Below are 17251 nucleotides of genomic sequence, written 5' to 3' on the forward strand. Positions count from 1 at the left end.
CTCCTTCCCCCCGGAGGCTCGAAAAACACCACCAATAATTCCACTGGAGCCAGGTATTAAATTACGTACCGGCAGTGCGCAACAACTTATGCATTCGTGCACCTTCAGACTCATAAGCCCAGTCAGTCACCCCTGAGACAACTTCAACTGGCATTCACATTCCAGACAATTTTCCAACTAAAACAGCGGAAGTAAAGAACCCACAACTAAGTCCAGATGCCACTGCCCTTGATTACATAAACGAAAGGACTAATTCGAATTTGACAGCACAGCAGAGTGGGGTCCAGGGAAAGGCATCAGAAATCATCAATACAAACATTAATACCGACATCAATACCGATATCAAATTCAAGCTGTTAAACCCGGCATTTATCGGACTACAGTTAGAACAGGTATTCATGCCATCAGGCAGCAGTATAGGGAAGGCTAGGGGTGAACAAGAAGAGACACCAGCTCGCGTAGTCAGTAACGCGTCCTCTCTTACGAATGAAGAATGGGAAAATCTGGTCACCACATACTCCTCCGAGGTTAAAGGAGATACAGCAACCCAACAATCAGGAAGAGCGACAAGGGAGCTGACAAGAGGACATGCCAACTGGAGAGAACAAAATATGGGCATCTCTCCTTAATACCATGCAACTTACAACAAAAGCCATGGAATAACACTCGGGCAAGATGGATATACAGCTAACCCTCCTCAACTGTTTAGCCCTACATGTTACAAGCATTGATAGTAAATTGTCGGAACTGAACATCTTCAGCAATAGAGCCCAAACGAAACAGCAATAATTCCTCCTAGCTGCACCTGCCAATAAATTATCGATAAACTTGCAACATGATGGGTGACGGCCTTGCGGACGTAACATTTTTAATACAACTAACACAATGAATATAGGTAAATCAAAATCCAATAACAACAAACAAAATAGAGACCTCATAAATGATTAAACACTGCTCGCCTCGGACCACAAAGAGCAGCCTATAATTGACGAGAATGAGAATGCTCTGGACTCTTCCTCAGCTGCTGCCAGAATGGAACAACGGCCAGGAGAAGATGCTGCCACAAACCGGAACAACAAGAGGAATCCGGGATCCATGATAGAGAAAACGAGAGCAAGCATTCCAGCTTACAAGCACAATGGACGTTCCAGAACAACAAAGGGCTGAGCAGAGATCCAGCAGCTGCAACAAGCAGACAAGCCAATCAGTCGAAGATGACGTATCGTTGAATAAATGGCAATCATCCAAGCAATGCCGAAACCAAGAGGAAAGAGGAATAAAAATCCAACTATTAAAACCTTCCTTCAAGTATCAACAAAGGGCTGAGCAGAGATCCAGCAGCTGCAACAAGCAGACAAGCCAATCAGTTGAAAATGACGTATCGTTGAATAAATGGCAATCATCCAAGCAACTCCGGAAACCAAGGAGGAAAGAGAGGAATAAAAATCCAACTATTAAAACCTTTTTTTCAAGTATCAACAAAAGCCTTGAGCGGACACCAGCTAGAACAAAGAGCAAGCAGGGAACCATCAGACCCACAGTCTGAGCTGATCGCCCCCTATGCATCCTGTTCAGCAGGGCTAGAAGATGTAGGAAATGCACATTTAAGAGGAATACAAACTCGCAGAGATTATCAACTTAACCGAACTGGCGGAAAACAACCCGGCACTAGCAACTACAGGGGGAACCACCCCTGCGATTTATTTATTTATTTATTTATATTTATTTATTTATTTATTCAAAGTTTTATATAGCGCGAACAAGATCTTTACAGATATCAGAGCGCTTCACAGAGAGGGGGGTAGGGGCAACAGGACTGAACAGAAATAATGGGAGCAGTATAATAGATACAAACATAATAGGATAACAGTAATGTACAGAAAACATACCGATATACAATCAGGTAACAAGAAATATAAGACGGCGCAGGTCATTGATCCCGCTACAATAGAGTCCAGGTAAACTTTGGATGTAGGGATGGCTTATACCAATTTCTTAGGATAGAGAGAACACGGGGTGGGGGCATCGGGAGGGTGATTCAACAAACTAAAGTGTATCATATATTGGTCGGTAGTAGGAGAGTAGCATAATAGTGTCACAATCAAATAGGAATATAGTGCCAAGAGACAAACAGGTGATCAATAATACAGAGCGATGCAGAGTCTCTGATCCAACACCTATAAAGTTCAGGAGATCTTGGCCAGAAGGATGTTTTTCACCTTTTTCTTGAAGAATGCAGTGGAGGAGATAAGCCTTGTTTCAGGAGGGAGTGCATTCCAGATCCTGGGTGCCATTCCTGAGAGGGAGCGCTTGTATGTTTTTTCCTTCCGGAATCTATGAGGTTTCAGGAGTAGATTTTTTGCCCATGTTATATCGGCGATAACTGCCGTAAAGGTTTCCACCAAGCTAACAAACAGCAAACCTCAAACCAAAAGTGGAAATGGCAAATAAAAAACGGACCAGTTAGACTGAGCAGCTTCAACGCAGGGTGGAGGGAAAAGCCAAGCACTGAAACAGTAGAAAGAGTGGAAATAGAAAAACAGTCACCCCTAAAAACAGGGGGGAGCGGAAGGACCCGAGCAGTGGAACTCCCCCAAACAATTCCAGACGGGAAACTCCCAAGTCTATTCTGTTCATCCCAGAATATAAATCTAAAGGACAGGGCGACATCCTTAACAGAGGAAACCTCCTCCGAATCCTGACCCCTATTAGCAATCTTTCTGGGATTGGTTCAAAAGACCTGGAATCTGTCAAATTTGAAACGTTCAAACCATGTCGGAGCATGAAGCAACTAAAACAACCTGGGCATCTCGGGGAAATAGCAGAGAGAATTCTTAAGGAGGAGTACCAATTAGAAGCCTGGGGGACCCGACTACAGATTCAGCATGCATTCGGGTACCCAGAACCCCTACTCTGACACCATCAAGGGCCTAATGACAGCCGGCCAAGCAATAAGGGTAACTTTGGACCCACTAACTCTGTGCTTAAAGGGGCACACAGCACCTCCGTTGAGGCCACGGAGAGCAACGGAGATACCTCCCAGAACGCTCGGGACAAAGGAGGAAAGGATACACCAAATGACTGGTCATGGATAGCAAAAACCATAAATTGCAGACCCGAGAACCAATGACAGAGAGCAGAAAAGATAAAAAAATTCCAAATCTAAAATTCTGCTCCTGGAACATAAATTGACTTGGAACTAAAATCTTTGACAAGATCTTTTTGACATAATTCCAACAATTCGATTTAATTCTCCTACAAGAAACATGGCTGGAAGATCCTTTTAATCTACAAGGTTTCAAATCATACCATCTCCCGGGAACCAGACGTTCGAAATTTGGCAATTTGAAAGGTGGCCTTACGACTCACGCCTCAATCAAAACTATAACAACTGTGAAGGAACTAACATGTAAAAAACTCAAAATGGAATAAAAACAATACAGATGGAAATAGCAGGTCCCAGAGACAAACAACAGTTAATACTTGTTAATACCTACATACACCCCCATAATAAAAAAATAGGCGCTAAACTTCTGGTAGCGGAACTAACCAAGCTAGTTACTGAAGAGGCATTGTCAAACTACATCACTTGAGGTGACTTCAACATGTGCCTCACAGGGGGCGCTGACTCGAACAGGTCGGCAACAGACCCACATGCAGCATGGGGGGTCCCATGCCAGGACGAGTGCAGGTGGGGCAAGCAAACTAAAATCTCTAAAGACCTCCTGAACGAACTAGAAAATCTGTCTCGGTAGCATTAAATGGTTGATTCGCGAGAGACCGCCCACAAGCTGCAACTTTTCACATGCCCTCAGAACCACTGCAATAGATTACACTTTTACTTCTTTATCACTTTTCAGCTCAATAAAAGGTTTTAGAATTGGAACGCTGGATCACAGTGATCACCAACCCCAAGAGTTCATACTTGACGCTCACGGAGCGGCAATTAGATACCTTATTGATAACTCAGATTCAAAGGTTACATCGAGCTACCGGCGGATTAAATGCAACCCGAGCGATCCAGAAAAACTTCTGGCCAAATCGAAAATAAGATGGGAGGAAAGCAAACAGCTGAGTGTGAACAGCTTAACTGCATGGGAAAACTTAATCAAAAGCTTTGACTCAACTAAATTCAAAAAAGAGCCAACAAAAGAAAAAGCAAGGACAAAAAACCATCGGGAGGTTCCCTGCAAGTCGGCAAGTAACCAAAGAATTTATTTCTCAAGAACTCAAAACGCCGAACTAAGACAAATAAAGAGCTAAACTAATTGAGCACTGCATAATCTCCGCCTACAAGGCCCAGTTGATAACATACAGTCAGAACTAAGGAGGCTAAAGGCACACAGAAATAAAATCATATGGCTAGCAAGAAAGGAAAATGTCGATATAACATGGGCAAAATTGCTATACGACCTAAAAACAAACAAAAGAGCCAGGTTTTGGCAGACAGTCAACAGCTTAGAGTACCCAACGACTCCGGGGAAAAAATGCACACATAACGGAGGACATCTGGATAAAGTACTTACAGCGCCACTTCAACAGGGAAGTTGGTGAAATCAAACAAAACACGCCGGTGCGCTAATGCGACCGGCAGCCCCCCAAAAACCGAGGATCGGAACTCATTCCCTTCTTCTCATACAAACTGCTTGTGAATAGAATCTCGAAAAGCCGGAAGGACGGAGCGCCTAGGCCCAATGGCCTACCACCAATCATATACAAGCAGTGCTACTTCCCCGCTATAACAATATTATGGAAGCCGAAAGAAGTCCTGATTCTTGGAAGGGATCCATTATTTCACCGATCCATAAAAAAGGCAGCATGACTGAGCCAAAGAACTATAGGCTCATTGCATTAATAGATATCGAAGCCAAATACTACACAGGCCTCCACCTGAATGAACTCACGGAGCCCTAATTCCCATCAACCAAACAGGCTTTCAATAAAGCTTGGGGACAACAACAAATATTCTTGCTCTTTCGCTCTTGATAGATGCAACAAAAAATATTAACAAGCCACTATTTGTCTGCTTCATTGATTATAAAGCAGCTTTCAACAGCGTTGACAGGGGAATACTTTGGGCAAAACTTTCCAGGTGGAGAATAGCCACAAACCTCCTGAACCAGTTAATTTTACTTCACTCCGAAACATGGGTCCAAATTAAAGTGGGAGCAGGGTATTGTTTGTCAAGGAGATTACCAACTACCAAAGGGGTGAAGCAGGGCTGTGTCCTTGCCCTGACCCTGGTCAACCTCTTCATCTCCGACCTCACTACAGAGCGGAACAACTGTAACCATCATGCCCTGAATCTGGGGGGCTTAACTCTTTTAAACCTACTGTATGCCGACGACCTGATACTCATCAGTCGAACTCCAGCCGGCCTGCAGCATCTGATAAACACTACAAGCAACTTTGCAGACAAGAACGGGTTTAATATAAACCTTGAAAAATCCAAAGTCATGGTTCTAAACCAGAGGAACAACAAACAGCAACCATGATGGACGTTCGGGAGCCAGCTGCTGGTGATGGTTGAGGAATATAAATATCTGGGAGTAATTTTTGACAGGAAAGGCTTGTTCCTGAAACAGAAAGCAACTATCAAAGGCAGAGGGACCATACTGGCAGTTGCATTAAAAAATATCAAGCACAAAATAACCGGCCCAATCTTCTTCCTTTACTAGAAGTGCCTTGAGCAAAGCTTTTACCTACGATCACTTACAACAGTGAATCAATGAGAGGGAGAGACGAGGTTACCTTGGATAATGCGGTCTCCAAGGCAGTGAGAATAATATTCAATCTCCTGCAGTTCACTTCGCCAGCACAAATAAGGCTAGAGTTCGGCCTCCAAAAGCAGCAAATATCACCGAAAGGCGCCTATGCCAAGTGCTGGTTTAAAATAAAGGGAGCGAGCCAGGCACACTGAACTCACACCTGTAGAAGGAAATGACAAGGAAAAAAGACAGCCCAGCCATGGGTTACCTTCAATCAGCAATAAGGCTGTTTGCTTTACAGTATGTTCCATAAAAGTTTCAAGGACCTGGTAAATAAATCAGTAACGATTGTATCCCACGAAGAAGACAAAGCAGCTCTCCGTAGAAGGGCCCATAGTTAGTTTGTAATTCAGAGCTATGCGAGGGGCAAGCCACTACCATACCTAGGAACAGGCTCGAGAATCACAAATGAAAGATTCTTGCTTCTGAGGTTGGGAATTTTACCCACAAGGTTTCTCCTTCCATCATGGAAACGCACAGACACAAAAAACCATTGCAGGTTATGCGGATACATGAATGAGGATGTGCTACATCTACTATGCATTTGCAAAGGCTTGGATGCGGAACGAAGACTGCTATTAAAGCCGCGCCTCATCGAAAGCCAGGTACGAACATGCAGACAGGCAGTAAAGGCCTGCTTCGAGGGTAGTAACGTTCAGTTGGCCTGCAGCCTTGTTCGGTTTATGGGTGCAGCAAAAGCAAAGCTATCCGGAAGTACTCTAACAAACAGGTCATCAATTTAGGCCCACCGTCCTCAAAGTTATTTATGACAACCCTGTTTAAAGAGATTGTCCCTGGTAATTTTGTCTATCACTACTGTTCCTTCGTGTTTTTAAGCAGCCACTCTTGTGTTGTGGCGACATAAAAGCCTAAAATCTATCATGTCATCCCAGGCTCAGCAACGCAGGCCTAGGAACTTGCCTATCACTAACATTGGAATTACCTGGCAAGGGGTGCAATGAACTGGGCAAGCAAATGACACGACGAACTGCAGATTGCAACTGTCAACAATGAACTTTTGGATGCCCACTTATAGACTCCAATGCTATTTAGATCAAAACCCTTAACACTAACTTTAAAGGAACCGGCATTGCCAAGGAACGCTTAGGAGGTTATACTCCTCAAAAATGTTTTTGCACTTTCGCTACCTTACGCACCTTATTGGCTGTACTGTATGCCAGCTTTTACTCTTCTTGTAATTTTATGGAAACATTGCAAATTTTAAATGCATTTAACTAATTCTAGTATTACAAATCATGTTGTTTTGCTTTTTACACTTATGTTTTAACTGATTGCAAAGGTTTTAATTAATCACGCAATAAAGAGATTACTTACTTAAATCTAGGTGAAATGTACATACTTAAAAAATGTGCCTTTGATGATGAGAAGATTATTCATGATTTAGATAGACAGGTAGGCAAGAATGTCATATTTAACTTTGATTGAAGAGCCTAGAACACAAAATCACACAGTGAAAGTCATTTTGCCATGTGCCAGTGCCTTAGAGAAGAATATTTAATACCTATAAAATATGGATAATGTCATTGCTTATTCTCTGTAGAGTCCACCTCATGAAATGTAATAGAGAGTTTGAATACAATGTTAAGCCAGTGCCGTCCAACACAGACTGTCCCAGATTTCACGGGAAGGGAATAGGGAGTGATTATGCGTAGTCACTTAATCGATGTCTTGATTCTTCTTTTTCACTGCTTTGAGTAAGTTATTCCCTGGTGTCCTGTTCCACCATAGCTCCTTTTTTCCAGCTACATGGGATGACATCCAGGGGCTAAAGCACTGATTTCAAAGAGCTGTATAGAATTCTGAGAGTGTGCTCCAAGACACTAGGATACTGAACATGGAGTAGGCACTCCTTTGTTTGAAAGCAGTAAGCGATACTACTTCCAAGAGCTTGCAGTGACAGTAAAGGACAGATGAGAAGGTCAATGGAGAAAAGATGAGCTTCATGATATTTCTCACAAGGGATGGATATCAACTACAGAACACTATCTGGGAAACACTGACCACTTTACATACTGAGTTATAGTGTTTTTTTAGGCATGCATACTTTCTGTAATGTTTGGGTGTTCCTCTGCAATGTTAGGGATCCTATTCTATTGTCAATTAGCGTAGGAAGGAACTGTGGCAAATATCTGCAGGTGGACTCCCAATAAGCAGTCATGCATCTGGTGCTGAAGACTCCACTAAGGTGTCACCACCATTTGACATGTGGATTCCCAGCGTGTATTCTGGCCCACAGTCTGCTTCTATGCACTGCCTCTACCCACCTCACTTGTTTTGAACAGACATCTACAACATCTCTGTAGACACTGTGCTAGAGCGCTTCATCATTGTGTGCTGCTCCATGTCCTCGATGATGGTAACCATCTATTGTGAGTAGGAAAGAACAGAAAAGCCGATACTTTTTATCTGTCGGGTGCAGTGATTTGTGCCTGAGAATAGGAGATCACTTAAATTTCACCTCCCAAGTCATGGGTTTGCTCCACTGAGCAGTGCAATGGAGATGTGCTCAACAATATTTGCTTCATTAAAACACGTTTTTATAAAACATTTGTTATAAAACATATTTGCATTTCATATTTTCATTCATATGTTCCCAAAATGCATCTGAATTCCCACATAACGAAATATGCACCCTATTTTAATTCAGACCAATAGTGTAAGCGATCAGTGCCTTATATGAATACGTTAGCTCTCATTAGCAACATGTGTAGTTTTATTAATGTGTTTTGTTTTCCCATTTTTACAAGCTGGAATATTAAAAAGTCTTGCTGTCACTTTGGCACTCCATGTGCCAAAGGGTGCATACTTTGGTGTGTTCTACAACCACATGCAATAGTCTGCAGTTCCATATCCCAGAATTTGTCACACCTATTTGCAGCTCTACAAAAACGGAACATCTCCTTAACGTGATTGCATCTGGGGTATTACAAGAGGTGGGCACAATGTGCAGAGTTTCACTCAGCGGGATTCCGTGGAGTTATACGAAAACTCAGCGAGTTGGCGGAATCAGCACAACGCGCAGCTTGCACTGATGTTTAGCCCCGGGAGCTTATTTCGTGCTGCAAAATCAGTGCGAACTGCACCATGCAGCATGCCAAAGGGCAATGCTACTTTGCTGTTGCTCGAGTAGATTTTCTACTCGAATGGCAGCTTTCTCACTGCAAATGGTCACGCCCGCTTTCTTTGAGAAAATCTCACCAGGTGCTATCATAGCGCCCATATATTGCGCTGGGGACGCCAATACTCGCTTGCCAAGTTACCTTTGATTACATGGGGAAAAAAACACTATGCAGCAGTTGAAAGTTTTGCCTTGTGCCTTCCTTTTGCCTGTTTCTGAAACCGTATTCAGCATGCAGTTTCAATAGGTAGTATCAAAGAAAAGCAGCATGCAGTTTCAAACCTTTTTGCAACAGAAAACACATTAGTTGTTTATGTTTCTGCCTGTGCGTAATTTGAGCTGGTGGTGCCGGTGGGGCCCTTTGGCACTCATTTTGGAGAATGGGCCCTTAATTTTACTCATTGGACATTTCTCAAGAGCAAGAGACAGAAAACACACACAGGAGAAAGAAATAGAAATACTTAAAAACAGTCACAATGGAGAAACCAGTAATCTGCTGGAGTGAGATAAAGGAATATGAAGTGTCTGGTAGATGTATAAAGAGGTATGAGGTGGACTCCAGACTGTGCAGCGTTGGTATTAGATGCATCGATGCCGGCCGCAAACCTCTGAGCAGAGCTTTAGGCACCGGCATGTATCCCTCTACAAATTAAGTACTGGTTTCCGTTGTCATGGCAATATTTTAACACTATTGGGGTTCAGTTGAACATGCTCTAATATTTTCATTTTACATTCCTGCTCTAGGTGTATGGAATTATTAATTGCATACAATGCAAACATTAACCATGCTGCTGAGAGAGGACAGACTCCCCTTTACCTGGCATCTCAAAATGGAAACAATGAATGTATCAAACTGTTATTGGTACTCGGAGCAGATCGGGGATTCATAACCAGTGTAAGTAAACCTGTATCTTTTAAAGAACTAGTTTCTTTTTTAACTCGTAAGTACTTCGTTGATGTTTACTCATTCCTGGTTTCCTTTTCTCTTGGGGGAGTTGTGGTAGAGTTCTCTGTGTGCATGCATTCTCAAACAATATGGAACACAGATAGGAAGCGCTTGACAGGAAACACAGAACAATATGGGAATGGCCACGCCATTCATGAAGGTCTGCTGGGTTTGCATACTGCTGCCCTGTAAATAGGTGGCTGCTAACAGATTAAGTGATCCTATCGGATGTTAATAGTCGTGCAGACCTTTATACCATTATTAGGCACGGGTTGAGTGTGAGGATTAGTTGTTGCCGTGTTACGGTTAGCTGGAACTTGAAGGTGTTAAGTGGTCAAGAAAGTCATCACAGCAAAGGATAAGATAGGCATAAGTGTCAGGAGCAACTTTAGAAGGAGAGCCTGTCCACACGCACAAATAATGTGTGCAGACAGTCACTCAAGTCGCCTTACGCATGAGCCATGAAACATACTGATAAATCCACACAATATTAAAAAAGAATATATTTTTATAAAGTAGAAGTTTACAAAGATAAAACAGCAAATTCAACTTAATGACACTTTATATACAACAAATGCATAAGTAGGAAACAAACTTCATTTAATTGGCAACATTAAGAAAAAACATGTCGAAATAAATAAGGAAATTAGTAAGGGTTGGCCTGGGCTTGGATATTGACATACGTATCACAATCTGTACAAGTACAAATGGAGGGGCAGTGCAGTTTTTCAAGTGTCAGTGTGCACAGTCACGTTTGACACAATTCTGAAGCCTGCAAATTGGATTTATAGTGTTATTGAAAGATGGACAAATGAGAGATAAGGTTAATAGCGCAGAGGTGGTTGCAGACAAACAAGATCTAGCTGTTTGAAGGGAAAGACAACAGTGGAAGGTTCCCAAGAGAACAGCACCTAGCCAAAAATTCTCCAGAAAGATTGTTCTTTCGGGCCCACCCTCTAGTTCCCAGGGCAGTCTGTGTGCACACTCCACAACACCCACTGTTACAGTGTAGGTTCAAAACATGAACTATGAAAGGATTTGAAAAAAGGTCAAGGTGCACCACTTAAGCGTTTTTAGAGACTGTTATCTCTGATAGGGTAAACAGTAATGATCAAATCAACTATTCCTTGTATTCTTGAAGTTTCTTTATTCAATTCAGTTGAAAAGCTATACACAGGGTCTACAGCCGACGCGTTTCGTCCTCAAGGGACTTCTTCAGGGCAAGACGGTAGCTAATGGTGGTGTCCCTGGATCTTCTCCCGTTGTCGAGGGGTATGTATGTTTTATCCGCGACGTTGTATTATGGTACTCGAGTCCTCACGTATTATAGACACCTATCCGTTTTGGTTCTGTTCCAGCAGATCAATTTTTCTGATTGGCAGTGTGGGTCTATTCGGATTTGACTAAAACCAAATTACACCAGTAATATGAGGTGTTTCAATATTGTGCATTCAAGCCACATCTCAATAAGGATAATAATCCAATAATAGTAGAACCAGGGTAGAACTTCTACACACTCTTCTACTAAAAAGAGGAAACAATCAAAAAAAAATCCCTAGAAGGCGACAAGCGGAGATTCCTACTACCCTTCTACCCTGGTTCTACTATTATTGGATTATTATCCTTATTGAGATGTGGCTTGAATGCACAATATTGAAACACCTCATATTACTGGTGTAATTTGGTTTTAGTCAAATCCGAATAGACCCACACTGCCAATCAGAAAAATTGATCTGCTGGAACAGAACCAAAACGGATAGGTGTCTATAATACGTGAGGACTCGAGTACCATGATACAACGTCGCGGATAAAACATACATACCCCTCGACAACGGGAGAAGATCCAGGGACACCACCATTAGCTACCGTCTTGCCCTGAAGAAGTCCCTTGAGGATGAAACTCGTCGGCTGTAGACCCTGTGTATAGCTTTTCAACTGAATTGAATAAAGAAACTTCAAGAATACAAGGAATAGTTGATGTGATCATTACTGTTTACCCTATCAGAGATAACCGTCTCTAAAAACGCTTAAGTGGTGCACCTTGACCTTTTTTTCAAACAAGATCTAGCTGTAGAGGAAGGTTCAGTGACTAAATATCGAGGGACATAATATAGAATGCCCAAAATATCGACTCCAAAATAACGACGTACAGAATATAGAATCCCTATCTACAAACAGGTAACTACTAAAATATCGAATCCAAAATATAGATTGTTAAAATATAGTTCACTAAAATATTGAATTTCTTAAATGTATTCAATCAATCAATCAATGACATTTGTAAAGCGCGCTACATACCCGTAGGGTCTCAAGGCGCTGGGGGGGGGGGGTGCCGCTACTGCTCGAACAGCCAGGTCTTCAGCTTCCTCCTGAAGGAGAGGTGGTCTTGGGTCAGGCGCAGGTCGGTCGGGAGGGAGTTCCAGGTCTTGGCAGCCAGGTAGGAGAAGGACCTTCCTCCTGTAGTCGCTCTTCGGATGCGGGGGACGGCGGCGAGGGCGTGGTTGGCTGATCGAAGGTGGCGTTTGGGAGCGTAGAAGTTGACTCGGCTGTTGAGGTAGCTCGGGCCTTGGTCGTGTAGGGCTTTGTGTGCGTGGGTGAGGAGGCGGAAGGTGATTCTTTTGCTGACGGGGAGCCAGTGAAGGTCTCTGAGATGTCCGGAGATGTGACTGGTTCGTGGGATGTCGAGGATGAGTCTGGCTGAGGCGTTCTGGATCCGCTGGAGTCTCTTCTGGAGCTTGGCGGTGGTACCGGCGTAGAGGGCGTTGCCGTAGTCCAGTCGGCTGGTGACGAGGGCCTGGGTGACGGTCCTCCTGGTCTCGGTGGGGATCCACCAGAAGATCTTCCGTAGCATGCGTAGGGTGTTGAAGCACGCCGAGGAGACGTTGTTGACTTGCCTGGTCATGGAGAGGGAGGAGTCCAGTATGAAGCCCAGGTTGCGTGCATGGTCTGTTGGTTTGGGTGCGGAGCCCAGGGCGGGAGGCCACCAGGAGTCGTCCCAGGCGGAGGGTGAGGGTCCCAGGATGAGGACCTCCGTCTTGTCCGAGTTCAGTTTTAGGCGGCTGGTCGTCATCCACTCGGCTACCTCCTTCATCCCTTCGTGCAGGTTGGCTCTGGCGGCGGCGGGGTCGTTGGTCAGGGAGAGGATCAGCTGGGTGTCGTCGGCGTAGGAGATTATGCTGAGGTTGTGTTTGCGTACGATGGCCGCGAGGGGGCTCATGTAGACGTTGAAGAGGGTGGGGCTCAGAGATGATCCTTGGGGGACGCCGCAGATGACTTCGGAGGCCTCTGACTTGTACGGTGGTAGGTGGACTCTCTGTGTTCTTCCGTCGAGGAAGGAGATGATCCATTCCAGCGCCTTGTCCTGGATTCCGATGTTGCTGAGGCGCCGTACTAGGGTGCGGTGGCAGACCGTGTCGAATGCCGCGGAGAGGTCTAGGAGGATGAGGGCCGCTGTTTCTCCATTGTCCATCAGGGCTCGGATGTCATCGGTGGCGGCGATGAGGGCGGTCTCGGTGCTGTGGTTGGCTCGGAAGCCGGACTGTGAGGGGTCGAGGGATCCGTTCGTCTCGAGGAAGGCGGCCATCTGCTTGTTGACGGTCTTCTCGATGACTTTGGCTGGAAACGGGAGGAGCGAGATGGGGCGGTAGTTCTTGAGGTCGGTGGGGTCCGCTGTTGGTTTCTTGAGTAGAGCGCTGAGTTCGGCGTGTTTCCAGCTCTCAGGGAAGATGGTGGTGTCGAAGGATGTGTTGATGATGTCTCGCAGATGGGGTGCGATGACAGCGTCGGCCTTGTTGAAGACGTGGTGAGGGCAGGGGTCGGTCGGAGATCCGGAGTGGATGGAGTTCATCGTGCGGATGGTGTCTTCGGTGCTGATCGGGGTCCAGGCGTGGAGGGTGGTGGTGGGGGGTGGTTGTTTGGTCATGGTGTGCGTTGGTTGGTTGTTGAAGCTGTTGTGTATGTCCGCGATCTTGTTGTGGAAGTATGAGGCGAGGGAGTTGCAGAGGTCTTGCGATGGGGTGATGTCGTTGTTTCCTGCGCTGGGGTTGGAGAGCTCTTTCACGATGTTGAAGAGTTCCTTGCTGTTGTGTGCGTTGTTGTCCAGCCTGTCCTTGAATGCTGTTTTCTTGGCGGCGCGGATCAGCTGGTGGTGTTTCCGGGTGGCAAGCTTGAAGGAGGTCCTGTTGTCCGGTGTCGGATCCCTTCTCCAGACTTTCTCGAGGGCTCGGCAGTTCTTCTTGGAGCTCTTGAGTTCGTCGGTGAACCAAGGGGCCTTCTTGCTGCCGGGTCTGCTGGGCGGGGTCCTCAGTGGGGCGAGTTCGTCCGCGCAGTTGCTGATCCACTTCGTGAGGTAGTCGGCGGCCTGGCTGGGGTTCGCTGAGCTGGCAGGAGGGTGCTGGCTCAGGTAGGTGGCGAGCTGGTCTGCTGTGATCGTGTTCCAGCTTCTGCGGGCGGCCTGTTGTTGGTGGTGGTGGGTCGTCGTTCTCTTGAAGGTGAAGTGGACGCAGCTGTGGTCCGTCCATTGAAGCTCTGTGGCGTGGCTGAAGTCGATGTCTGTGCTGGAGGAGAAGACGGCGTCGAGTGTGTGTCCGGCGAGGTGGGTGGGGGTGGACACCAGTTGCTTGAGTCCCAGGTTGGCGAGGTTGTCGAGCAGGGTGCTGGTGTTGCGGTCGTTGTTGTTCTCCAGATGGAAGTTGAGGTCTCCCAGGAGGATGTAGTCAGCGGAGGGGAGGGCATGCGGGCTGACGAAGTCGGCGATGTCCTCGCTGAATTGTGTGCGTGGTCCAGGGGGTCGGTAGATCAGGGTGCCTCTGAGGGTGGTGTTCGGGTTGGTGTGGATCTGGAAATGCAGGTGTTCGGCGCTGGTCAGGGTGTTGTCGGTGCTGGTCGTGAGACGGATGGTGTTCCTGTGGATGATGGCGATGCCTCCTCCCATCTGGTTGGCGTTTCGGTCCCTCCGGACGATCTTGTAGCCCTCTGGGATAGCGATGGCGATGTCGGGAGCTGAGGAGGCGTTCATCCAGGTCTCCGTGAGGAAGGCAACGTCAGGGGCTGTGGTGTCGAGGAGGTTCCAGAGTTCGATGGCGTGTCTGTGGACGGAGCGGGTGTTGAGCAGGATGCACTTGAGGTGGGTACTGCTGGTGTTCGACTTGGCGGGTGCTGGTGCGAGGCTGGTCCGGATGCAGGAGAACTTGCAGGCGTGGCAGCTGAAAGGTCCGTGGGTACGTCGTGGAGTGGCTTGATGGCATTCTGGGAGTCGGTCGGTGTTGAGAGCGGTGAGGGTGGCGGCGGAGTACGTCAGGCGGGTCGGTCGGGCTCTTCGGGGGCCAGGGGTCCTGGCACTGGGCGCGGTCCAGGCGCGGACGGGCGCAGACGGGCTTACCTTTGGCGCGCCTTCGGCGCACAATCGGCGCGCCCGCTGCGCGTGACCGCTGCGCGTTCGCACGGTCGCCATTTAAGGCCAAGTGCGCGGGTGGGCGGAGCAGCTGGGAGGCGGGAGCGGGGAGGGAAACAGAAGAGAAAAAGGGGCGGGGCTAATGGCGGTGGCGGGAAGCGGGAGCGGGGGGCGGCGAGGTGGGCGGGGAAGCAGGAAGGAGACAGGCACAATGGACAGAGGAGTGCAAAACCCGACGAGAAACGGCAAATACAAAAAACAAGCACAAATTCAAGTAAAAACGGGGGAAAAAGACAGTAACACACGATCTGGGGCACAGGAAGAAACAAGCACAAATTCAAGTAAAAACGGGGGAAAAAGACGGTAACACACGATCTGGGGCACAGGAAGAAACAAGCACAAATTCAAGAAAAAACGGGGGAAAAAGACAGTAACACACGATCTGGGGCACAGGAAGAAACAAGCACAAATTCAAGAAAAAACGGGGGAAAAAGACGGTAACACACGATCTGGGGCACAGGAAGAAACAAGCGCAAATTCAAGTCAAAAACGGGCGAAAACCAAAGGAGAGCGCTCAGGGCGGCAGCGAGGCCGGCGCTGAGGCAGAGGCAGGCACTGGGGGCACACGCAGCAGCTGGTGGCCGTGCGGCGCGGGGGTGTCCCACAAGTCAAAATAATATAAAAGTAATTAAATATTAAAAGCAATTAAATAAAACATACTTATAATAATGTGAAAAAGCTTAAAATGTAATGTAAAAAAAGTAGAGAATTTGTTGGATAGCGAGAGGGTAAAAATTACTATTCCCACTTCAGTGAGTGCAACAGTAGGGAAAGTGTTGGATAGCGTAGGAGTAAAAATTACTATTCCCACTCCAGTGAGTGCAATAGTAGGGAAAGCGTTGGATAGCGGGAGGGTAAAAATTACTATTCCCACTCCGGAGAGTGCAACAGTAGGGTAAGAGTTGGATAGCATAGGGGTAAAAATTACTATTCCAACTCTGAGAGTGCAACAGTAGGGAAAGTAATGATTTAATATTAAATTAATTATAAATAACAATAAAAAATTAAACATAATGACCAATTAATAAAAATTAATTACCAATTAATAATTATCAATTAATGTTTCAATACATATACATAAAAGAAATATTTACTTTTTTACAATTAAATTACTTACCACCCTATTCCCCTATAAACCCACAACCTGCCCCAAATGATAAAAAATACAATTAACATAATTATCAATCAATCAATTAATAAAAGTTAATTACCAATTAATACAAATGTATTACCAATTAATATAAATTAATTACCAATTAATAATTAACTATCAAGCAATTAGTTATCAATATATATAAATAAAAATATTTACTTTATTACAATCAAATTACTTCCCACCCTATTCCGCTATAAACCCACAACCCGCTCCAAATAATAAATAATACAATTAACATAATTATCAATTAATCAATTAATAAAAATGAATTACCAATCAAAAATGAATTACCAATTAATAATTATCAATTAATTAATTATCAATACATATCAATAAAAATTAATATTTAATTTACTATAATTAAATTACTTCCCACCCTATTCCCCTATAAACCCACAACCCGCTACAGAATTAAATTACGCCAAAATTTAATTACATAACATTTATTAATTTAAAACAATTAAACATACGTTACAAAAAAATTAATTTTAACACATATACTACCATACATAACACAAAACAAATTCTTTATTATGGAAATCGATATTTTAAATTCGATATTATGGAAATCGATATTTTCTACCCAAATTTCGATATTCTGTCGAACTATATTTTGGTGATTCAATATTCTGTCCTATCTATATTTTGGAGTCGATATTCTGGCCTGTCTATATTTTGGGCGTTCACCCTCTGCAATATAATTGAAAAATCATAGGTGGATGGCTAAATTTGTATCCAATGACAAGGACCTGTGAATAAAAATGGACATTAGACTATATATTTTCATCTG

General features: G+C 44.9%; 1 protein-coding gene across 4 annotated transcripts in view; it reads left to right on the forward strand.

Moving 5' to 3' along the window:
- The window catches only part of CTTNBP2 (cortactin binding protein 2), a 671065-nt gene that overhangs the window by 421358 nt on the left and 232456 nt on the right, over positions 1 to 17251 (forward strand). For all 4 annotated transcript variants that reach the window (XR_013606931.1, XM_078674334.1, XM_078674335.1 and 1 more), the window contains one exon: positions 9652 to 9802. Coding sequence is in view for 3 of the 4 variants with exons in the window: in XM_078674334.1 (XP_078530460.1) it covers positions 9652 to 9802 (151 nt within the window). In the remaining variant the exon portion in view is untranslated. The remainder of the gene's footprint in view (positions 1 to 9651; positions 9803 to 17251) is intronic.

Source organism: Lissotriton helveticus, chromosome 1_1, assembly GCF_964261635.1.
Source record: "Lissotriton helveticus chromosome 1_1, aLisHel1.1, whole genome shotgun sequence".
In the NCBI taxonomy this organism is placed as follows: Eukaryota; Metazoa; Chordata; class Amphibia; order Caudata; family Salamandridae; genus Lissotriton; species Lissotriton helveticus.